The sequence below is a fragment of the Ornithodoros turicata genome, chromosome 1 (genome assembly GCF_037126465.1).
Source record: "Ornithodoros turicata isolate Travis chromosome 1, ASM3712646v1, whole genome shotgun sequence".
In the NCBI taxonomy this organism is placed as follows: Eukaryota; Metazoa; Arthropoda; class Arachnida; order Ixodida; family Argasidae; genus Ornithodoros; species Ornithodoros turicata.
In genome coordinates, this window is record NC_088201.1 from 29,556,996 (window position 1) to 29,581,900 (window position 24,905).

Below are 24,905 nucleotides of genomic sequence, written 5' to 3' on the forward strand. Positions count from 1 at the left end.
TCTGCTATGCGAGTCACGCCTTTTCGCGCTCTTCTAACTGCACGGAATATCCTGCTGTTCAGTCAGAACACATCCGGTAGCAGACGACAGCACCAGTTGTGTCGTCTGCTATGTGGGTCATGCCTTTTCGTGCTCTTCTAACTGCGCGGAATATCCAATAGTTCAGTCAGAAGATATTCTGTAGCAGACGACAGCACCAGTGCCGTCGTTTGATATACTTCCGCTCCAACTCCCAATATCTCAGCGTCGTGCGAATGTTCCACATAAGACACGGCACAACTTCAGTTCCATCAGCAGATTTTTTGACTTTTTCTTCCACTAAAATACTCTACAAAGATGTCCCTCGTGTGAACACACGGTTATAGTGCTTAAAAACACCATGGATTAATTCAGATGGCACCCGGATTAAATTGAATAGCATCTGGATTTTTTTGGATGGCGCCCGGATTAAACTGAATGGCGCTTGGACTATTTCAGATGGCACTTGGACTAAAATGGACGGGAAAACCTGTAGTAGACTGTCATAACATACGACATAGTGTCGTTTCCTGATTGGAGCAGTACAACAGCTGCAGTATCACACAAAAGATTTCATCTGAGAAAGACATTGTACGGATTGAAGTACAAGGAATTCCATGGGGATACCAAAGTCTTGAATGGTCACACAGGCTGTACATTAACCAACAGGCACAATGTTAGTCTCGAGCCGGCTTGAGAATAGAACCTTGAAATGCCGTCACCTCGTACGAGCGATGACACAACTCCCACATTAAAACAGATGCAGCTGCTTCAGTATCAGTTAGCACATGCACCTTCAATATTTACATAACTCGATCTCAAGGAGAGACTTCCACTGGAGTCATATTCACAATGTGTCCTCCTTGGACCGTGCCTAGCGGTGAGCGCTGTCGAAGGAAACGTCGCTGTGGCGAATGGCTCATATTGAGATGGCAACCTGTTGGAGGTCATGTCTGGGTCATCGCAGTGTTCAAATGTTATTGATGAAATATTGGGCCCATGGGATATGTTGTGAGCTGTTCCGGTCACCAATGTTAATACAGAAGTAACGAGAAGATAGAAACTAGGGGTGTTTGTGCAGAAGAATAGACTGGCTTGTCCTCTATCAAGTGAGCACATACCTGGGGGTGATAGTGTTGTACTAATGATATTTTAAGTTCATGTAAAACAAAATTGTGCACAAATGGGACAAGAAAATGGTAAGGACATGACGACGCCAGTAAATAGCAGAATATGAGGTGTGGTTAGGTTGTAATCTTCCTAAATTCCTACAAATCCAGCTCTAGAGCTACCTGCATGTTTTACATCATTCAGGTATTTTTCTTGGAGGAGTAGATTCGTTCATGAACTGGTTATGTCTTTTTGTGGGATGAATCTTAGGGTTGCCATATATGATGGATGGAGTTCAAATGCTACTTGGAACCTGGGCCACTTCTGAAGCCTTGTTCGAAGACTATCTGATTTGATCACCATCTGGTAGGCTTCTTCTTTTGTAAGTGTATCCAGTTGATAACGGGGTACCATCAGCTTCATTAAGTCTTCGTCACCTTCCTGAATTGAAAACAGGTGATGTTGTAAAATTCAAGTCAAACTCTGCTCAAAGCAATTTTGCAATAGGATGTTACACCTGCAAGAATCTGATTTTTCATTTAAATTCTATATGTAGGGTATGACTTTTTATGGGTTAAACGTCTTTACCAGATTCAGTGGGTGTGAGAATCGGGTGCTATTTTGAAATCTGAAATTTGGGGTGAAATCGGGTGCTATCGGGTCACTTTTTTTCTTTCTGTCCAAGCAGCCCATAGTTAGAGGTGCACATATTGATCAAACATGCATTCCTCGCGATTTATAGTCACACACAGCACATGATGTAACATTAAATGGGCTTTGCATAATTTATTCTTGCACTCGGATAATATCTTAATCAGATGTGTGCAGACTAGAGCCCTGCACGGGCCGACTTTTCCGTGCCCGGCCCGGCCCGGGCGCATCGAAAAATGGCCCGGCCCGACCCGGCGAGTAGATCCCGGCCTAGTATTTCCAGCCGCGACGTACGCGTTTCTGGCGATTATCAAACAAGTAAATTTGTAAGGAGAGAAGACAAACATACAAGTGATGGCGGTTTAACACCGTAACCGCACGAGACCAAATTAAATCCAGAACGCACGCGGGCATGGGTGTTATCGTTACACTGTCAAGATTTTGCGGAGGTAGAGCATGCTGTCGACAAACTGCTTCTCCCAGTCCCTACCCCTCTCACCAAGCTTTGCCAAAGTGATTGTGAAATATGTGAGGAGTGAGGAGCAATGTAAAGTGGCTTGGAGAATGTTCTAGAGGGTCGAATCATATGCATAATACAGTATCCTTTGCTTGTCTTTGCAAAATATGCACAAGAATGACACAAGCGCATGATGATATGAACTAATGCATCTCCATTGTGTGGAATTAGCTGCGTGGCCCGGCCGGGCCTGACTCTCGGGAACATATTTGTCGGCCCGGGCCTTGCCCGGCCCGAAGCACACAGCCAATAACAAGCCCGGCCCGCAGGCCGGGTCGGGGGCCCGTGCCCGTGCAGGGCTCTAGTGCAGACTGCTACTAAATCGTGTATGTTCTTAGAATTCGGGGCGGAATCGGGTTTAACCTGAAAAAGTCAGACTCTATATATGTGTTGCAGTACTTTATGTAAATCAGTAAAAATACAGTCACGAAGAAGTTGACTATGTCCCCTAAATTACTATGAACCGCACCACTGAATATAGATGTGATGCATTTGCAAAACCAAAGACAACGGAACGCTGACAAATGTAAGTATTATCTACTACAAAAAAAAATTAACCAAAACTATCATGTCAGCACGGTCTACTTTGAGCAATGTAGCACCATACTTATGGCATCATGTTCAGCATTGACATGCTGTAGAAGTTGTTGGTTCAAGAAATGAATTTTTGCGCTGATGACTGGTTTCTTGAGCAACGTACTTTCATGGCTACAATTACTATGATTCAAGAAGGGTAATAATTAGAGCCTGAAGTTTTAGGGTTTAACCCGATTCTTCCCCGAACTTGCACCCCTAATCGAAGGTTGACTCTTCAGGGTGAAACCCGATTTTTACCCAGCCAATCACCCTCACTGAGATTTCTGTAGGATAGCACACTAACTTGTTTGGCAGCAAATGCAGTTACATCACCATTTTTACCAAACTAGTTCAGTTAGTTTGAGTAACTGAGCCCGATATCACCCTGAATTTAGTGTACTGGAACTTATTCCACCTGAATTTGCATGAATTTAGAGCACATGTTTATTTACCAGATTTTTACTCCCCGAATTTAGAAAAAAAATATTTCCATAAAACTTCAGGCTCTAGTAATAATTGCTGCTTCGTTTCACTGGATTGTATTGGATGAGGCCCATCCATACGATTTCTGAAACAACACACTATGAGTTCCATTATTCAGGAATGGTAACAAGTACAATGTTACGTGTCATGAAATACGATTTTTCACAGTTCTGCTGTGAAGTTATCACATTGCATGCAGTTTGCTGAATGACAGTTTTTATTTTCATCCACTTACCTTCACAAGCAAGTCAAGGTTGTAGTCCATGTCAACTTGAGGCCATGCCTGTTGCATGACAGGCTTTGTCTGCAGGAGACATTGGTGTGCACACAGATTACATAATCAAGACTGATACTTGAAAATAAGCTTAACTGTAAGCTTTCAGGATATGTCATGAAACAATACAATGTTACTAACAGCACATCTTACACAGTCACAATACAACTGGAATTTCAACGCAATCGCAGGCATGTCGTGTGCCCTGAATTTCAATACACACTTGTGAACTGGTACAATATTAAAATAAGTCAAGCACAGAACATGAGTGCATACTCACTATGTCATGGCCTACGTCTGTGAACTCGGCCGCATTACTGAATCCTGCCCATAATTCCGAGGCAAAGTGGGGCGCTATAGGTGCCAGCATAATTATGAGAGCTGCCAGTGCCCTTTCAAATTCACAGCCAAAGTTTGTGGTGCCTCTGTTGTTGTGCCGTAAGTACTTAGTGTAAGTCTGAAGATCTTTTATGATGAGGTTCAGTTGCCGTGTTACATTGTACTTGTGATTTACCTGTATCAAACATAACACAGAAAGGACACAAGAAGCCTGGAAACAGATATCATCTGGTGAGTGTGAAACTTACATGTTTTAAAAAATGATTGCGACCTTCGTAATAGTATGCTTCAACTGCATCATTTGGTGACCCCTCTGATGATTCCTTACTCTTTCGGAAGTCATGTATAGTTAGCCAGAGGCGTTCTTGCCAACTGATGATGCCTCGAAAAGCTTTCCATTGAAAGAAATATAGGATTATGTGAACTCTGTAGTACTGTTAATAGGCTGTGTATATATGTATAAATTCAGCAGGTTTCAACAGTGCTCCCTACGAAGCCTGGGTGAAGAGGAAATCACTCCTTGACGAAGTCTATGGGGGACTCCAGGTATGCTAAAACGGCTACAGATATAGAACCAGGAATTACACACGTTAATATGTATGGCCAATTTTAATACGGACTTCCTTTTGCTGTTGTGATGTACATGGGCACTGTCACTCCACATATGCTCACGTTAGGCAGTTTTGTGAAGTTCATGCACTGCCTCAGTGGATCAGTTGGTAGCGTGTCCACCTACTGAACCCAAGTTAGCAGGTTTGATTCCGGCCGAGAACGCCAGCAAATTGGTGGCAGGGCACAGGTTGCTTAGACACCCCGTCTTCCGCGAGAGACGTTTAATACAGTGGTGCCATGTGCTGAGATGATGGCGCGGCAAAATTAATCCACATAGCGACCACTGTGGAACCACTCATGATCGTAGTTGTCTTACGACGTAAAGCCACGAGTTATCAATTACCATGCACAAACACTCTGGACACAATGCACGTACTGGAGAAAGCAACAGTTTGGAATAGTGTCTCCCATAAACTTTTTCAAGGCTTTACTACTTTTAAATGTGAACACTCAAAAACACACCTGGACTTGGCCATTTGTACCTGGAAGTGGGTGCGTAAGCTGAGAGGATGAAAAGGCGAGTAGCATCTATACCATATTTTCCAACTACATCCTGTTGAAAAAAAAAATGTAAATGTTAAGAAAAGAGTAACGCACCATCATCCGCTACACTCGTCAATTTACCTCTGGTCTGATTCCATTATGCTTTGATTTACTCATTTTGTCCCATTCAACAACAACTGGCTTGCCTGTGTCTTTTTCAAATGTTTTTGAGCCCTCTGGAACAGTAAAAATGTGACATTCCCTGATTTCCTCTCAAAGACAGTTACATCAACAGGCAGTGCACAAAGAGGTTATTACATATTAGCTAAATCAGCACCGATGTCACCACGGTCCTTTGGAGGCGACATGATTTTCCAAGCTGCTTTCTCGCACGCATGGCGAATGTGCGCTACAAGAAGTACACTTTCCATTTGTGAAAATAATGAAGAATAGTGTATGAGCAATGCTGAGCCCGATGAGTGGTTGAACTGAACATCCGGGTCATTGAAGAATGGCTGAACAGTTCATCCATGTTTGAAAAGCAGTTTAGGGAGAAAGTAACTGTAGCAAATTACTTTTCCTCTGTCATTTTCAGGAGGTCAGTTCAGACTGTCAAGATTCACTATAACCAGTCTTGGGAAATAACTTAGTTACATGAAACTAGTTACTGAGAAAGTAACTAGTCACTGACTATTTAACTCTTCCCCAGATAGTAACTTTTAACCGTAACTAGTTACTTGCTTCAGTAACTAATTACTCCCCTTTAAAATGTTTTTCTCCAATTTTGGAAACTATTTACATTTCCTCTCACTACCTGTTGCTGACTGGTATTCCTGGCTCACATAGCTGTCCGCAGCTCTGAAGAAACAGATATTTGGAAAGGAATGGAGTTATCACCACTATTCAGAAACAACCGCAATCGCGACAATGGGTACTTTGTTTTCAAAAGCCTTGATCAGTAGATGAAAAAATTTGAAAGCTGAAAGTGAGGCAGTCGAAGCACAGTACGTATTTAGTTTATCATCAGAGCCATAAGTAACTTACCTGTGATGACAAAAATTTTGACAAGTATAGAGAGGTATAGATAGATAGGTAGGTAGATGACAGAACTTCATTCACTCCAGAACTTGCGTTAAGTGTGGGCAACAGGCAAGCAGTTGCTCACCGTGTGTAGGGACGTTTGTGCAATATTGTGGACAAACTTTGTGCCTGACCATTAAGAAAGTAACTGTTACTCTAAGTATAACTTAATTACTATTAGCTCAGAGGAGCTGTATCTGTAACTTAGTTACTTTTTACAGTAACTTTTCTTTCCCAAGACTGACTATAACCATAATATATCACCATAGCGCACACACTCCAGGCACAATGTGTGCTATGGTTATAAAATGAATTCAACATGCACATTGTCATTCTAGAAAAAAAAGAAAAAAAGGAAAATCAGTGTACAAGGTATTTTGCTGTATGTCATCACTGCATGCTCAATCATAAAAGTGCATATGTATCATTTTTCTTCCTTTAACAGCTTTTTGTAAGCTGGTATGTTTATGAAAACATACATGCATTTGCAGTTCAACTTCAAAGCATCTGTGAGGCCTTCATCATACATGAAAGAGGTTCAGTGTTACAAACAAATGCAGACTGACTTGCTGTAAAAATACCTTTTTTTTTTCAATACTTGTCTACACTTCAGATGGGCACAAACTGGACTTTTGAAGGAAAAATAATTGTTTGATTTAATGATGCCACATGGATTTTTCAACAAAAGAATTGATTTTAATACAGTGTACGAATAGAGACAGACAAGATTGGAGCAAGAGGCTTGGAGTAATGCATTTTTTAAATGTATTTTTTAATGAAAATCAAATATGTGGCAGCAAAGCGACATGGAGTATATTAGTTTTTCACCAATAGGTAAGAAGGAAATACAAAAACAGGTACAAAAAGTAACTTGCGATGTTGACATAATTTTCTTCTATGACATGACTAGAAAACAAAACAAGTCACCAAAAAGGACTTAAATCACAATTAAATAAGTTATGTCGGCTACCAAATGTCACTACAGCTTGGAAATTCAAAACACTGATACTTACTCTTCTCAACTTGAGACTTTGGCAAATACTGGCCGGTATCCTGTAATCGGTATGTCTCGTTCAGCACCATGCCATGAACCAGCATTTGATGGAATGGCTCTGGACTTTTGGTCAGACCACACATATGGCAGAAATGGCTCATGAAGCGGGCATAGTACAGATGAAGCACAGCTGTGGATATATCAGTGGTTGTTTCATTGTATGACAGACAAAACAGGCTTGCGCTTGTTTTGTGATGTGTTTCAATAAGTTAGCTTTGGCTTCCTAGACAAAGCAGGACATTCTGTACCAGTACTATCACATTACCATGTTCAAGTCCACCAATATAAAGATCCACAGGCATCAAATGAGCTACACTGGGATCCTGAAGCTGTCGCTGGTTTTTTGGATCTAGAAACCTCAAATAGTACCACGAACTGTCAACAAATGTGTCCATAGTATCTGTTTCACGCGTAGCAGGACCCCCACACCTGTAATAAATATAAGCAATATACAGGGTGTTAATTATTATCGATTATCGATTCGAATCGATATAGAATAATTATCGATTTTTATAAAAAAGCTATGAGGGCAGCATAGAGCATTTTTGCAGTTGAGTTATATAGCTGGGCATACATCCTCTCGAAGAAAGTATGTAACAACAAGATGACTAATTACCTAAAATTAGTTAACTCTTTAATTAGAGGATTTCGGACAAAAGCAAAAGAGCAGAATGGGAGACAATCCTCATCGAGAGCCATTCGATTTTTTTTATATCCTGAAATGTGCAGTGCGTTGAAATCAATTGCCGAATTTTGCTATGCACATGAGCCGGAAACCACTGCGATCAAAACTGCAGGGAGGACAGTGCTGTTTTTTTTTCTGTGTTTTTTTTTTTTTTTAGTTCTGTGTTAGCGCCGTGAAGCAACTGTGGCTATGAGCGGCGTACAGACGTGGACAGTTGGAGAGAGAACAGCAGGAAGGAGTGGGAGGAAGGGGGTTAGTATGTGTCCTGGGCCAACTTCAGGGGGAACTTTGTAGACATTCGTCTGGAAAGTCTGCCGGAAAACTCAGGGAAAACCTCAGAGAGCACAGCCAGTGCTGGGATTCGAACCCGCATCACCTCCCAGTCTCGGCGTGGAAAGCGATCATCCTAACCACTGTGCCACGGGAGCTGGTCAGTACTCATTCCACGTGCCTTGGAGCGATGGAGATTATTGGAGTAGGTGCTTACCTGCTGGCCAGATCAACTGCTTTGCAGCCCAGATAGAAGGTCATGAGCTCCAGTGGCGTGGTGATTTTTGTTACAGTCATCTGCATAGCGAAATTCGGTAACGGATATTTCACAGCATGCGCTCGTTCCAGGATTTTAAAGATAGAATGGCTTTCAACAAGGATTGTCTCCCATTCTGCTATCTCGCTTTTGCCTCAACTTCCATAATTAAACAGTTAATTAATGAATTTAATGGAATTAGTTATTTTTTAGTTACATACTCCCTTCGAGAAGATATCCGCCCTGCCCTAGAACCAACGTGCACAAAAATGACAGCTGTATGCTGCTCTCATAGCCTTTTTATCAAAAGTCTGTAGCAGATAAAAATGAACACCCTGTATATTAGATAAATGTTCAAAAGCATAACAGAAAGCTATAGTGAACATACTGTGGACAAGTAGTATGAAGCCAGTCTGCCACACCACAGAGGGGGGAGACACCATCTTTTGTGGCCTTGCTCAGTTGGGGTAGCTTTACTGCGAGTTCTTCATATGGTACAGGTACAAGCTGCATGTTTGCAAAACAATATGTTACACTGCAAAAGATAACATAACGCATGGAAGAATGTCTTTTTTCTCTACCAACATACACCAACCAAAAGGTACTGAGGGGAACAAACAATCGCAAACAATGGAACTATTTCTGTATGTTCTGCTATGTGTAAGTAACATGCCACAGTTAGGTCCATTATAAAGACATGCTTTCTGTATTCAAATAAGTGCTAGAAACCAGGCGTGATTTTACTCTCATGGGAGGAGATTCAATTCATAAGCTACATGTGCTTTTGTGGCTAATACTACACAAAAATTGTTAGTGAGAACTTTTAACACATTTCTTCAAGTTCCTGCTAACAACGTACCTCACACTTCGTTACCTAGAGGGCAAGTTGGTCGAAGCCCTTGTTGAAAATGAGCATGCAAAAAATGGAGACGGACAGGACACAAAAGCTCAAACTAAAAACTGTTACTATTCACTTGTTAATTTGAGCTTGTGTGTGCTGTCCGCCTTCGTTTTGCATGCTCGTTTTTAACACGGACCTCAATACCTCTCCATGATTTCCGAAGCAGACGACAGAACTGCCATCTGCTGAGGTTCCTTCTGTCCTAAGGCACTAGTGATTTATTCTTTATACGCATGACACTGTTATCAAATCCAATAGTAGAAAATGCTGTGTCTTTCTGAGAAGTTTGACCATCCCAATGTACATAATCTCCACTGGAGAAGCACATAGAACCATAAAGTTTATCCTTACCCACTCCATACACGAATAGCAAAATAACCCCATTAGACTTAATATTGTAAAAAAGAAAAAAAAAAGAAGTTTCAAATGCAGCACATGGTAGAAGGGGTAATGATTACTTTGCAGGATGGACAGTGGACAATAGGTATTGGGGTCCCCCAGTATCTTTGCCTTGATATGAGCCAGTCACGTAGCTTGTTGCTTGTGATGTAACCTCCACAGCCCTTTTCATGTGCTCGTTTACAGACCTCTTGCCTAGCTGCTTCCATAGATAATCCCGTTAACTGCAAGTTCACATACAGTGTTAGTGGTATGACAAGAGTCCCCTTCAATTTTCTATTAAACGATAACTTTCTCACATGGCAATGAGTGCATTGAAATCCTACTCACATCCCCTGAGTTAATTAAATATGAATTATTTCTTGATAAAACATTGTTGAGCTCCAGCCCATGTAGTTGTGCAAAGTCTGCATCATCTTTACTGAAGCATGGAATTCCTGTTAAAAAATCAACAGCATAAATAACTTTGTAAGTTTGCAAATACATTGATAGTTTAGGTGATAGGTACTGGAAATTTTTTTACAATGCTGATCAAGGAGTGATGCAGGCACTATAATGTGCACACTGCAAGTAACAAGGCACTGTTAGTGGTTCCCATCCTTGTTCACCAAATTTTTGTGAAAAAACATTACAAGGACCACGAGTACAGCACTCTGTCTCCTACTAAATGCTTTCCTGCCAGTGTCACACATCTAGGCCAATTAGATGAACGTTGAGGACATTCCTCGGTGATATCCTCAGTAGTTTTGGCAGTGCTTTATGTATGAGCAACACTGAGGACTGTAGCGCATGAAAAGCTACGAACGACATCACTGAGAAATCTCGTCAACTTTCGTGCAAGCGGGCCCTGTTCAAGCATTCCTACCACTGCTGGAAGCATTTTCTGAACGCATCTTTTGTGAAGCTTGTGGCTGGCTTCTCATGATGTTTCGCAAATAAACACACTTCATCGTCTTCTGAACATCAGAGAACCGTTCACAATGATCGTGCTCCACCAAACGACAACACCAAGAAGTAGTACTACAAGTTCTAAACCATTTGTGCAGCAATTCCTGCCCGTAAACCTTACCACGGATGCGAGTCTGTCAGGTTGTTCATTGACATGATATTTTCTCTGCATTAGTGGTAGATATCTTAAGGGAGCAGAGAACATAAAGCGAAATGCATTATACAAGTTGATATCATCAGAAAGGAAATACTGCAAAAATGCTTCCAGGAAATGCAGTGGCAAGACTTGCTGGCTTTTCATCAACTCGTGTCTTTTCAACGATTATTTATTATTACTGAGGCTGTGGTTGTCCTAATTGTGTTGGGTCAGCATCTGGAATTGTCATTGAAGAAGTATATTTTTGGAGGAAACCAGAGATGTCAATCTTTCAGTTTGTTTTCTGTAGTTTCATTTCATGTGACTTGTTTTGAGAATAGCATCAATACCTTGCATGCACACCTAACTTAAAAGCCAGAAGCATACCTAAATATGACTGCGTAGCATGAGGATATGCAAAGGAATCTGTGATGAATACAGGGACCCTCTTTCCAGAAATTGGGTTTTCAGCCACAATATTAGTTAGCTCTGAATCCCCACAGTGTGACAGTGCAGGATGTGCAAGAATGTGGTCCTTTGAAACAGCCACAAACGACACTCCATAGAGGAGCTCAGGATGTTCGGTCCAGACTGCAAGAGGGTCTTCAAGTTGTTGCCCATCCACAAAGAGGGTCCAACTGAAGGCATAGCCAGTGCACTCTCCTATCCAGCCACGCTGCATGTTCACTACATCATCCCAGCCTTGTAGCAGTGGGTCATTTAGTCCATCATATAGTGCCTGCAACATGTAATGCATTGCAAGGCATCAAGCCATCCTGATAAACTAAACCTGATTTGGAACCAATCCAAATATTCCCCACGCTTCTCACAAACAGCCACAGCACATGATGTAGCACGCTACATGCATGCTGAAACAATGAAGATACCTTGTCCACATGTTACAAAATTTACCTTTGAGAAGTAGGTTGTCTTGATGAACCACTGCTTGAGAACTTTCTTTTCAATTTTAGCACCTGATCGCCAAGAATGGCCATCTGCATCCACTTGCTCATCCGCAAGAACTGTTCTGTCAATGGGATCCCAGTTTACAATGGACTGCAAAAAATGCTTAACTATTTACACTATATGTTGAAGGTGCAGTAAGCGATACAATGCAGACACCTCAAGTCATATGAGGAACAACAGCCTACTGTAGACAAAGTCAACATCAGGTGGAGGTGAGAAATTTTTTTAATTACCACAAGCAGCCATAGCAATAGCTCACCCAACTGAGACCTCTCTCAAGTATGGAGCGCAACAAGTATTTCAATTACATTATGCAAGGTCAGGGACAGTGGAAAAGGGGGTAGCCTAGCTGCTAGGTCAGGCTGTAGGAGTCTCCCCTCCTTCAGGCATGGGGATCGGGTAGGCTGCCCGATATTCAATCTTTGCTCGTTCACTTGCGTGACTTTTGCCTACTGCAGGGAACTTTCTCTAAATGTAAGTTTTGCCATTGTGACCAGCGGCATATGGCCAAGTGGGTTAGAGCATCCGCTCGCTAGTGGTAGCCAAGGTCGTGCTGAAGACTGGGAGGTGGTAGGTTTGAATCCTACCACCGGCTGTGCTGTCTGAGGTTTTCCCTGGATTTTCCGGCAGACTTACCAGACGAATGTCGGCACAGTTCCCCCTTGAAGTCTACCCACGACGCATACTAAACCCCCTGTCCCCCACTCCTTCCGGCTGTCATCTCTCCATATGTTCACGTTTGTACGCCGCTTGTAGCCACAGTTGCTTCGCGGTGCTAACAAGGAATTTAAAAAACTCCATCATGGCACGTGTATAATGCACCTTTTCTGCTGTCCACCACCACAAGGGCTTTGTACATGTTTTACACTAAGGAATTAGTATTACTTGACATATTCACTGGTACCATTACTACCCCTCTGACACAAAGGAGATCTAGGTCTGGTTTGTTTGTGTGCATCCATCCTCGTTTCCTAATCTCATGCTCATTTGAGTTAACTTCCCTTTGCATTTGTAGAGATGAACTGTACATGTTAACTAAATTAATGACCATGTGATATGTGCATTGTGAAACACAAATTTCTGCTCACATTTTTCCTGTAAGCAAGCCCCTTGTGATAAAGCATAAGGAAGAGGTACTGCGTCCAACGATAGTATTCCGGACTGCAGGTTGAAACTTCCTGAGGAGGAAAAATGCATAGTTGTATACCCTTCATTAGCTATATGGCAGCCTCACCCTGCTCCAGTCAAAATTGAAGTTCATATCCTGCAGTTGCTTTTTCATTGCAGCTATATTGCTGAAACAAATGTTTGTACTACTAAAAGATATGCAAGAGAAAAGTGATGAAGCACAACACAGAGCATAACTTTTGGACGTACTTCTCTGTCCATGTGCATGGGTTCTCATTACGCTCCACAGCTGCATTTTCAGCTGGGAGGCCAAAGCTGTCCCAACCCATTGGATGAATGACCTGTCACATCAAGTTTTATCACTTCATTCAGTCTGGACAAAAAATGATTGACAATGTGAATAAAGCAGAACAGACTTACCTCTTTGCCCTGCAATTGATAGTACCTAGCAAATGTGTCGCTAATAGTGTATACTCTGACATGGCCAAGATGAAGCTGCCCAGACGGGTAGGGAAACATAGACAAGATGTACATTTTGCTGCGAGAATCCTAAGAGAGGAAAGGTTGTACACATTATTATTTCAAGTACCCCAGTTCCTTTTTTTTTTTTAATTCAAATACCCTACAGCGTCGACAGGCAGTTTGTGTATTAATGGGTAATGTTACGTTAATGGTTTCTTACTGGTATGTGTCTCACTGTGTGATTGATCTTATCCTTCCAGTGGTGTTCAATCTCCACTTTTTGCTCTAAAGACAGTTTGGGGTCCTGAAGAAGACATACAGATATCAGTCACGTAGAGTGTACCATCAGGTTATGCAACAGTAACAAGTTGATGTGTCATTGGGCACCAACTGCGGGGGGGGGCTTGTGGGTCTGAGCCCTCAAGCCCGAAACAGTGAATGGGGGTTAAATAGGAGGATAAGGGCACAGCTAGAATGGAAGGCAAAAGGTCGCCAATCGGCACTCTGCGGCCAATCATTGCAAAAGGTGGACCACTCAGGTCAGTTATCGATGTTATGTCATCCTTCACCCAAAACAGAAGCAATAAAACATTAACGATACAACTGAAATAATAATAAAATAAAGCAATAAATCAATTTAGCAGATGATTAGCTCCTGATTATTTTCTTGACCATTGGTGGCATCCTTTCTCTACTTAGCACGTGTGCGTATCATGAGAAGATTTCTGCACGAGAGAGGGTAAGGAGGGTACAGGCATGCAAGCCCTCGTCCAGTTCACCGAGCCAGCAGTCTGGTCAGAGCATGAAAACTGAGAATGGAGTGCAGGTACAACCCAGTTCCAATGAGATGGAACAGTTTTGTACCGTGAACAGGGTCCTAAGAACATTGCAGTCACTGCAGCTCCAAAAATGGGGGAAAAAACAAGCCCCCATTCAGCTGGCATCTGCCACGTCTTAGGTGTCAGAACACAAAGGTAGTAGTTAGGTAGCATCCGACTCACTGCAATCAGTCCAAGGCATTGCAAACACATTAATGGGACATAATTTTGAGAGAAAATCCACGGATGCTTCTTCGCATCCAATTCTTTGTTTTATTTTGACAATGCCTTTTCTTCCTAGTTTGCCCCTCTCCCATATTAGGCCAACTTTTCTGATATTGAAGATGGCAACTGCAGCCTGGCAAACCAAAGTGGCCTTGCCTATCTTCATCTATCTTGATTAACTCTTCACACAATCTACAACAATTAAGATAGGAATAGGCTGCACCACAGCCATCACTACGGTCAGTGGCGTAGCCAGAAAAATATTTCGGGAGGGGTTCTATGGGGACTTTACATGGGGGAGGAGGATTTTACCCTCGTTTCCCTCTCCCATATGCAGTACCAAAGGTACGATTTCCGGTGAGGGTGGGTTGAACCCCCCCAAACCCCGCTCTGGCTGCACCACTGATTCCATTACTACGTATTATAGCAAATCATGTCATAGCTACAGGGCTACAGCATGGTTATTAAGCAACTGTGTAAAAGTGTGGGTACCTGTATCTGGAAGACAATATTTGACAATAAATATACACTTGTGTCTGTAATTCAGATATATTCCTCAATAACTTGTATCTAGTTTTGAATACTTTTAACGTGTGAAGGGCATGGCGTACTGTGGTCCACGGGATCATGAAACCACGGTTGAATGATCAGTCGCACACAACTTCAGATCGACTCAACAATCTATACCAATATTGACAGTTGTGTGGGCAACATGCAATTTGTTCCCTTTCGCTAGTTCAGTCTGGTTAGTGCCAAACAATGCCAAGCTTCACTGAAGCAGCAGACAGGAAGCTATGCAAATCCAAATGAAATGCTGAAAAAATCAAAATTGCCAGAAATATGATGCGTGCCAAATGTAGCAGACAGGAAGCTGTCAAAACTTCAACTGAAATACTGAGTCCATATGAACATTACTGTAATGTGAAATATACCATGCCACTATACTATGTAAATCATGTATATATTAGTGTGAGCCAATGTATACCTGCGAGCATGTCAGATAAAATATGTTTAGCAGAAGCATTTCTTCACATGGAACTCTTTAAACTGGCTATCAATACTACGTATAACGCGTCAATAAGTCATCTGTGGCACCCAAGGAGACGTACAGTTCAACGGTATGTTTACGCTTTAAAAAATTGAAGTATTCTACATATACACAAAAAGAGCCTGAGGCCACCTAGAGCAGCAAGTATAGATCGCAGTCCAACGGCACGTTTGTTGTCGCAAGCAATATAGGAAAGACCTGAACTGACTCGACTAGTGACCGCAGGCGATTAGAGCCTTTATAAGTCTGCCTACCCAGATAGATGAGACGCTAAATATTGTTCTAAAGTGTTGTCGTCCATGTTGTAGATTTGGGATACCAGTAAGTAAACGCATTGCTGTACAAGACATACTCAAGTACTCAAGAAGGACTCAAGTTTAACCGGTATGAGGCATGCTTGCAAGCGCTCCCAAACCGAAACACGTGAAATGACTGGAAGCGGAAGTCAACTAACCGGAGCCGGAAATTAGTAGAGAAGAAATTAAGTCGGCTCCCATAATGCCTTTCGTTTCCTTTCTCTCTTTTCGCCTGACGAGTCGTCGGTGAGGTATGAGACGTTGTCGTTTAATCCATCTAAATCTTATTTAATTTGCAATCCAGCACATTACAACCTTAACATTGTAATTTGCAATACTTGATAAGGATCTGTGTTAAAGGTATGACTTTTCTCGTCCGGTGTTGAATGTTCCTTGCATGTTGCTCTTTTGCAGGGCTACATCATGGCACCCAAGAGAAATAACATGGTGCCCAATGGGCATTTCCATAAAGATTGGCAGCGTTACGTGAAGACTTGGTTCAACCAGCCCATGCGCAAGAAGCGTCGTCATATTAAGCGTATCAAGAAAGCCCGTGCCATCGCGCCTAGGCCAGTTAAGGGGAATTTGAGGCCGATTGTGAGATGCCCAACATTCCGGTACAACACCAAACAGCGCCTTGGAAAGGGATTTTCTGTTGAAGAGCTGAAGGTAAATTAGCATTATCGTCGCGTAATATGGTGTTCTAACTACTGTATTTCAGGCTGCTGGTATTCCCAAGCGTTACGCCAGGACAGTTGGCATTGCCGTCGACTACCGTCGCCATAATAAGAGCGTCGAGTCACGTCAGCTGAACGTTCAGCGCCTGAAGGAATACAAGTCGAAGTTGATCCTCTTCCCCAGAAAGCAGTCTAAACCTGGCAAGCTCGATGCTACGGTATTTGATTTTTCTTCACTGTGATTATGACGTTAGGCCAACTTCACTGACTGGCTGCACAGTTTGTAAAGATGGCCTTAACACGTATGGTTCTTGTTCGACATGGTATAATGTGACCTTGTTAAATGGGTATTTCCATCTTGTTAAATTGTATTTCCATGAACGTTTGAATCATAACCTTCCTCTAGATAGTCCTGTGTTATAACTCGTCTTTATCAGGACAGGTGCACCTCTACTGCAAGCTGCAGTACCGTATGACTGCATATTGTTTTCTGCAATTTACCAAGACAGAAGTATGACATATTCATATTCCACAATCAGCCGAAGACATCGTTTGTCTCGTTTTCATGACAAAAATTCTGTCTGCCTTAAGCGTAGTTGGTAAAAGCTTTCGAATGAAAGATTTAAGGGCAGAGAAAAGCTGGTAAACTGCTCACCTACTTCCTATTGAGTAGAGAAAAGCTTTTCGTAGCGGAGATGATATTCAGAACTGTAGCAATCATTCTTGATAGTTTTATGTTGTGATTCACAGTTCGTAAGTACGTTTCAATACCAGCACTGGATAGCTGTTTGCCACAGCTGCAGCTGTCCAGTGCTGGTATGGCAGTGTTTGTGTACTTACAAACATATATGCTACATGCATCCAAAGGGCTTTGGCTACTTTTTCCTCTGCGATTCATAGGTATAATGAAAAGCAGAGACGGAATCTAGATTGCATTGGTATAAACGTGCTCGAAAGTTTTTCAGCAGATACTTCAGAAAATCTCTGGGAGCATAACGCTGATGATGATGATCGCAGTAGCTATACCCTTTGTATCTGGAAGACAACGCGTGAAAACCGTTCCCTATTCACCAAAGCCATTCATTTTGGGTTGTGCCCACTCTTCTTCCACTAACCCTCCCGTCTTCTTTGTTAGGTATGTTTCTGGGCCCCCTGAAACCCAACTCTGTGCACCTGAGCACAATGTGTTGGATGGGTTCCGCAGGTGGTATGTCTCGTCTGTTCCCCTCTGCTGTTCCTTGTCCGTCGTTTTGGCAGCGGATCTTCGCCCATTATTGCTTTGTCCGCGAAAGTCCCGCCAATGCTTCAAATAGAAGAGTGCTCCTGATGGAATTGTTGGTCTTTCTTTCCACTCCTTTTCTCCTCCTTGCCTCCAGCATAGGTTCGTAGTGCAGGTTTTGATTTGAGCCATTTCACTGGTTCCCATTGTTGAACTTGGTAATTTATATCTGCTCTCCCCAGTTGGTTGTTGTTTTTTAGTGTCTTCTCTGTGATCCCCGTATCCCTCATCAGTTGTCCTGTCTTTCTTCTTCAGTTTGATTGGATGTTACGGACAATCGAGTTCTGCGACAATAATCTGATTCTTGTCTTCATAGGCAATCTTGGCCTTGGCTTCACGTGCTCCAAAAGTGGACGATCCCATATCTTTGTATGGCAGTATTTGGTACTGATCTATGTGCTTTTAGTGTTGTTTGTCCTGCTACCGCCGTCCTCAGTTCTCGCATGACTTCGAATCGGTTGAAAGTCCAGAGTGATTAGCCCGCACATTCCCAAGTACTTGGCAGCCTTTTTTCGTAGTGTTAATATTCCCTCCGGTACTCTTTTTCTCCTGTGATAGTTATACCCAGGTATCTTGTATGTTTCATTCTCTCAGCTTGATTTCCCTGTATGGGCCTGTTTCACGATGTTAGGGGCACTCCGAACCGTATTCTGCAGCGCCATTTGTGGTCGTGTAGCCGGAGGTTTTTTCCGTACACAGGCATGTATCACCTACACTGCGGCTCTGAAAAATCATGGCACAAGGATTTACACAAAAGAGATGTTCCCGTTGGCGGTAAGACAGGGAACACGCTGGACACGACCATCTCGTAAGGGCGCTATACACTAGAGGAGGACCGTTGGCGCTGCAGTCGCCGGACGAAACTTTAGTGCAACAGGCCCAGGGATGGGCAGTATTTAAATACATTGTATTTAAAATACGTATTTAAATACAGGCAAGAAAAATGTATTTATATTTAAATACCGTTTTGAGGCGTATTTATATTTAAAATACGCTTAAATATACATATCTCATCCTCCCGTATTTGTGGGCTTCTCTAGAGTTCCACATTGTTAGCCTCCAGCGATGAAGGGTATCTTGGCTAGAGGCTACAGGTCACTCATCCTGCGTGTTCGGGGATTTCCGTCCTTCTAGAAAACAGCACAATGTGCGAATTAGGGCATCGCCACCCCGGTTGCTTCAGTCTTGGAAGCGGGGAGAGAAATGAGAACACCAATTAGGGGGAAATGTGATTCGTGACCTCCTTGCGACACTTGACAAAGCCTGGTGTCTAAAGAGAACCCTTAAAATGCAACTGTTAGCGGCAATTCTACTCAGTCATTCACTGGGAACTCCGGGCAATAGCTGCAGCGCACCAGACAATTTTTGACGGGGAGTTTTTCACTGTCGTCCCTGAAGATGGAAAGTCGATGAACATAAGTAGAGGAGGCAAGCAAGCCGGTGTATACGATTGAACGGAAACACCTTCTTGCGTCCGAGGAGGAGGGGACTGGACAGGACAGACAGGTGACAAGAACCGACGACGACTCAAAACCAGCAAATGAACAAATGAACACTTTATTCAACATAAAGTGGAATAAGCGATAACAAGTTCATTAGTCCCCCCCTCGCTGCTACTGAGACTCAAGGAGACGTTTCTGTTCAATGGAAAGTAGGTCCACACAAGATGCTGAAATCATCACACTGCATCACGGAAAAATTTTAATCACTCTTACAGCATCTTACTAGGTCGCGGCAGTAAGATTGCCTGCCCTGAGTGTTTCTGGTAGTTGCTTCTCCCAGGATGTATCCTAGTTTCCTCTACTGTCATTTCTCAATATTTGAGTGGCACAGAATTCTCAGAAATTGTTCATAAATTGAGGTTTTGAATTCATATTCTTTCTGAAGCATTTTGAGTGCACTCAATATCAGTAGTGTTCGTGTCAGCAGCACCTGTTTCGTGGCATGACCATCCATGGCTGGAGGTCATGCTCGTCAATGACAGTTATACCTTCAGTATATGTAACTTATTTGGAACTTTGTCACATATGTAATTTCAGGATGTTAGTCTTTATCTTCGGGAACATTCTCAATTCTAGAAATACTATCCATTTTGCTATGAAGTGCATGTAAAGTTCATGCTGACTAGACAGACTGCCACATGCTGCTGGCATGCAGTGCAGTTAATTGCAGGTGCATTCATTCTGTGCTTATTGGCGACATAGCATGTCCAGTTACAGCAACTTTATTTTGGTGATGACTGTGGGGGTGTTTCATCGCCAGCAGTGATGCTCTGGTGCAACATTGTGCTGGATTTGGATTATGTTAGTTGAGTTTAACACTTTGTCTTTTGTTGAATGGATATCATATTGTATACTATATTTGAGGTTCGTCGTTTCGGCATATTCCAAAAAGTCTTGAAATTGATTTAAGTTGCTTACTTTATAGGGAAGGCAATCAGTATTGCTGGAAAGTGGCAGCAAGCTTTCCCCCCTGAGTAGGGTTTCCACCCGACTGGTATTTCACCGCCTTGGCTGGTTGCCGGTAGAAGGGTGATACTGGCAGCCTTTCGCCGGTATTTGTAGCTCAAGACCTTTCATAGAGGCTTTTTCTGGGTTTTCCCTTGAACATTCTGCTACAGCTTCAGATCAGGAAATTTGGCCATGAACACAGGATCAACACCTGATGGTCTATTCTGTGCCCACACTGGTCTGTGAACTCGTGTCTGTGTTCCAGTTTCTGACCCCCTGACAGCCTTCTTCAAACGCTGCACAGTCATCCCTTGAAATTTTCCTCGTTTTCTTAGATATTCATTACATTCTTGTGTTTGGCGGGGACAGGAGCAGTGGTTGTGCGAAGCTATTGGTGGTTGTGTCAAGCCAGTTAGAACTTTAGGCCGTATACGACCATCATGAGTTCTCTGCCTGCTAAGAAGGTTCGTCTGCGTCAGTGCATTTTCCAAAGTGAGTGGCAATCCAATCCACTGTAGCGTTGTTGCTTATTTATAGCAATTTTTAACATCGATAATCCAGCTGCATACAGCAACATATTTCCTTGTATTATCTTCAGCAAGCACACACACTCTCTCTCTCTCTCTCTGTGCTTCTCTGCCCTTCCTCACTTTCTCTTTCCCACACCCTCTACTACTACTACTACCACCACCACCTCCTCATCCTCTCCCTCAGCTGGTATTTTTCACTGCGAAAGGTGGTAATCCTACCCCTGAGATTGAGAAAAAAAACAGGAAAGTTCCAACGTCGGTTCCCATTCTGAAAACCTACCTGGTGCGGTCATCTTTGGGTGAAGGACCTGTTTCATTGTTTGTTTTCAGTGAAGGATGATCTCACACCATTAAGAATCCTTGCTGGTTAGCCCTTTGCAAGGGTTAGACACAGGACCTTTTTGTTCCATTCTAGATGTGTCCTTTCAATGTCAGAAAAGGGAGTAAATGTGTTCTGGTATTGATTGAGGTCACTTGGTTTTCCTGGTTTCACACTGGCACAGCCCATAACATGAGTTCAGTCTGTGGGCTAATGTTATAGCTCAGTAACTTGCCTTCAGTGTGTCTTTCATTTTTACTGAACGAGGCAAAATATTCATGACTATTTCCGGAGGGGGTATCTATTTGCTAGTTGAGTGTGCAAAGATTATACCTGGAACATGAATGCTTAACAGGATGCAACACGCTCAGTGTCCTCAAATGCCATTGCAGTTGTTATCTATTGTGGCAAGTACTGTTGGCTTTGTTATTAGGGCTGTGCAAATATTTTTATTTTTTGGACACCAAAGGAAACAACTGTATATTCAGTTCGAATTTCGAACAGGAGTGGCGTTTCTTCCAATCAGAATATATTCAATTACGTAGTTGCAAAACTACACTCCTGCATACACATACACTACAACAACTTTAAGATGATGAATGGGGAGTTTCATTGCCAGGGGCAATACTGTACCCCATTGCTGGTGGTGATGTGGGGAATGAAATAATGAGCCCCTTCACAATAAGGATCGAAGTCCTACTGTGTCCAAAAAGGCCAAAAGAGCTTTAAGCGCAGAGTGTTGGCGGGCTGGATTCTACATACACTACATATATACATATATTGTGTGTATATTTATGTATCTGTATAGTATGTGTTTCAATTGGTTACATGACTAATCAGTTTGGGATTAATATTACTATCTGCACTGGCCTACTTGTTATGTAAGCATCATGACAAGCCCAGTAGGCCAAGCAGAAACACCATGTAGGTGTCCCTATTGGAAGTTGCAACTAAAATGTAGCACAGTGAGGCCCACAATGTTCAGAATTCACATTTTATTTCAACGTGCCGAGTGTATTGTGGCTGACCAGTCCCGTAGTATGTCATTCCTTTCTTTTAAATGTTCGGTTGGTCTGAATTGCAGGCTGAGGAGATGAAGGTGGCAACTCAGCTCAAGCATGTCATTATGCCCATCAAGAAATCTAAGCACCATGACAAGTCACGTGTGCCTACAGAGGACGAGAAGAAGTACCAGGCTTATGTGCATCTACGTCAGGCCAAAGCACGAGCAAGGCTCTGGGGCAAGAGGGCTAAAAAGGCTAAGGAAGCTGCAGAGAGTATGGAGGCTCAGGCACCCAAGAAAGCTTGAATACCTAAATAAAAATGTTGGTGTGACATTTTTACTGGCATTTTTGTGCCTTCCTGTCCCCATATTGATTTACCCTGTACTCAGGTGCTCACAAGTGTTTCCTTTCCAGATCGACATATCACCATAAATATACAGAGCACTAATACTGGGGTGGGCATGAATTTTTTGTGCTTAAAAGTTTGTTGTGGGTTTGAATCTAGCCGAGGACACTTTTAGGCAGGAACTTTTTATTCATTTTTAAGGTACTCCTGAGATACTTTTATATACAAGTGTTGTTCGAGGTTGACACTTTTGTTCAAGAAAAATCAATGTCAAACCAGCTGAGATTTTGCAAAGATTACAGGCACGGTATTGGGAACAAATGGTGTCAAGGGGAGAGAGTGCGAAGAGCAGGATATGGTGATGAATGTGTAGCGACAAGTGACACAAGTAAGAGACAACCTTCCTGGTAGCTCGCAAGGGAGCAAGTGTACGAACGTTTATTTTGCTCGCGCCTCAACAACAGCGGCGCCGCGATGCCGATGGCAAAGCCGCCACAAATGCGCCACACGGACATGTTCGTCTGACTGCAGTCACTCCAGTGAACATCACCAAGCAAGCCACATCTACGCAAAATTACTCCAAAAGCCGGGAGACGACATAACTGGACAAAAAAGTAGAGAAACTCTGACTTAACATAACAAAATAAGGTTTACTCAGACGTTTCGTCCGTCAAGCGATGGATATCATCAGTGCCAAACTGAAAGATTACACAACCAGTCGCTATTTAAGGAGATGGCAGTATTGTTTGGGAAGGGGGCCACGGGTTTTGTTACAAACCGAGGGGTCTGAGCAAACCTTGTTATTTTATGTTGTCTGAGTTTCTCTACTTTTTTGTCCACATCTAAGCTGTTTTGCACAAAGCATTGAGCAAGCCATCCTCGAGGATTGGCTAGTAACTGTTCAGGGCATTGCAGCCCGGTGTAATATTAGTACCGGCAGTGTAATCATTCATGAGCACTGCTCCACAAAGTCTCTGCAGGATGGGCTCCCGAGCACCTCACTTGTGAGACCAGAGGGGAGCGCTCCGAGGAGGACGGACTTTTGCAATCAATCAATCACGTGATCAAACCCGATGCATCATTTCACCCCAGAGATAAAAAAGCAGCATGGAATGGCGACATAAGGCTGCCGAAGAAAAGCAGGATGACGCCGTCTGCTGGGAAGTCCATGTGGACTGTCTTCTGGGACATGCAGGGTGTCATCCATGCGATATTCTTGGAGCGAGGCGTCACGATTAATGCCCAGTACAATACGTTGATAAAGGGTGCTATGCAAAACGCAATTTGTAAGAAAAGGCCTGGGTATGTACAGAATGGTCATTCTTCTCGATAACAATGCCCGGTCTCGCACGGCGAATTTCACGGGAGCAACATGGTAGCTAGCAACCCTGTGGCCCAAATGCGCTGGGAGGTTCAACCCTCCCGTATCGGGCTTTTGGGAGAGAAACACCTCCCCCATGTAAAATCCCCATAGAACCAATTTCTGGCTACCATGCTCCTTACAGCCCAGATTTAGCCCTAAGCACACCCCCTCCAGAAAGATGTCCTGCAGTGCCTACGACAGCAGTTAATACCCAAAGGCCACAGCGGTGTCTAGATGCACTCGGTGAATACTTTGAATATTTAAAGAAATCAAAGTTTTGGTCAACCTTGAATGACCCTTGTATGTACACACTTATTGAGAGACAGGATGGTGGATGTTGTGGCTGGGTTCTCTGCCACACATGCATACATTTCATCTGATATCCTACGGAAAGGGGTAGTCAACTGAAGCGGGTGGTTCTCTCGTCTAGTCGATACTGCGACCCTGAAGAACGTGCAGGTGGATAACTGGAGTCTGGAAGCAATGGGAAAGGACTGATGTCTCGTAGAGGTATAGCAAGCAAGGACGGCTAAAGCAACCGCATGGAGCACTTTTGCCAACTGAATGGCAGCAGGACTTGAAAGGAACGGTGACCTACTAAGCGAACAATAGACGACGGACCGATGAGCCGGTTTCTGCCAAGGATAGATATTTAGTCTGAGGTGGTGGTGATGGTGAAAGGGCTTGCCGTTGTCGGCCTCACGTATGTGGGCAACGTCACGACTGACGCCCTGGGGAAATGTGCGTCCTGGGCCGACTTCTAGGGGAACTGTGCCGACATATGTCTGAAAGCGTCTGAGGAAAAACCCCAGACAGCACAGCCGGCACCGGGATTCGAACCCGGGTACCTCCCAGTCTCAGTCCCAGGAAAGGAAATGACACCACCCGACGGAACCGTGTGCGCCAATGAAAACACGCTTCACAGGAAATGGCACTTTCGGAACGTCAAACTTGTTCAGTATAAGGACATCAACTTAAAATAGATCGTTTGGCAGGAGGTGGCAAGGTGTGTGCAAGGCGAAGGTGACTAAATGAAACATCAAAATATTATTTGTGGCACATGGCAAATCGGCAATGTGTGAGGAGATAACGGTAACAAAAATGCAGTCTGATATTTCTTTAGTGAGCATTGCTAGTAGTTCGCTCATACTCGTAAGTAGTTCGAAACACTCATAAGCCAACATTCTCTTCGTATCTCAAAA

At 43.1% G+C, this 24,905-nt stretch overlaps 2 protein-coding genes across 3 annotated transcripts; one reads left to right on the plus strand and one right to left on the minus strand.

Annotated features, from left to right (window-relative positions):
• Positions 1-1,252: 1,252 nt before the first annotated feature.
• On the minus strand, positions 1,253-15,871 carry LOC135377819 (leucine--tRNA ligase, mitochondrial-like). Of its 2 annotated transcripts, none has more exons than XM_064610512.1 (19): positions 15,694-15,871; positions 13,569-13,652; positions 13,307-13,435; positions 13,136-13,227; positions 12,993-13,053; positions 12,847-12,936; positions 11,705-11,848; positions 11,180-11,531; positions 10,039-10,145; positions 9,768-9,932; positions 8,797-8,915; positions 7,463-7,626; positions 7,157-7,327; positions 5,205-5,299; positions 5,043-5,133; positions 4,217-4,359; positions 3,910-4,143; positions 3,591-3,659; positions 1,253-1,569 (listed from the first exon to the last, which is right to left on the minus strand). In XM_064610512.1, exons 1-19 carry the CDS (start codon positions 15,787-15,789, stop codon positions 1,360-1,362), a joined length of 2,616 nt encoding a protein of 871 aa, XP_064466582.1. In that variant the 5' UTR covers positions 15,790-15,871; the 3' UTR covers positions 1,253-1,359. The 2 variants fall into 2 exon arrangements, with proteins under 2 accessions (XP_064466582.1, XP_064466581.1); XM_064610511.1 differs by having other exon boundaries at positions 12,993-13,074.
• Positions 15,872-15,917: 46 nt separating this feature from the next.
• Positions 15,918-22,333, plus strand: LOC135377820 (large ribosomal subunit protein eL13-like). The gene is made up of 4 exons (XM_064610513.1): positions 15,918-15,986; positions 16,150-16,404; positions 16,457-16,630; positions 22,075-22,333. The coding sequence occupies exons 2-4, from the start codon at positions 16,159-16,161 to the stop codon at positions 22,297-22,299; spliced, it is 645 nt and encodes a 214-aa protein (XP_064466583.1). The 5' UTR covers positions 15,918-15,986; positions 16,150-16,158; the 3' UTR covers positions 22,300-22,333.
• The last annotated feature ends 2,572 nt before the right edge of the window (positions 22,334-24,905 follow it).

Excerpts from the sequence above, each read along its gene's own strand:
- LOC135377819 (XM_064610511.1), bottom strand. The coding sequence starts at position 15,789 with ATGTCTTGTACAGCAATGCGTTTACTTACTGGTATCCCAAATCTACAA. Across the intron at positions 5,300-7,156 it reads AAAGTCTCAAGTTGAGAAGA|AGGGCTCAAAAACATTTGAA; the intron begins GTAAGTATCAGT and ends TTACTGTTCCAG. Across the intron at positions 4,360-5,042 it reads GTACAAATGGCCAAGTCCAG|CTTTTCGAGGCATCATCAGT; the intron begins GTGTGTTTTTGA and ends TTCAATGGAAAG.
- LOC135377820 (XM_064610513.1), top strand. The coding sequence starts at position 16,159 with ATGGCACCCAAGAGAAATAACATGGTGCCCAATGGGCATTTCCATAAA. Across the intron at positions 16,405-16,456 it reads TTTCTGTTGAAGAGCTGAAG|GCTGCTGGTATTCCCAAGCG; the intron begins GTAAATTAGCAT and ends ACTGTATTTCAG. Across the intron at positions 16,631-22,074 it reads CTGGCAAGCTCGATGCTACG|GCTGAGGAGATGAAGGTGGC; the intron begins GTATTTGATTTT and ends TCTGAATTGCAG.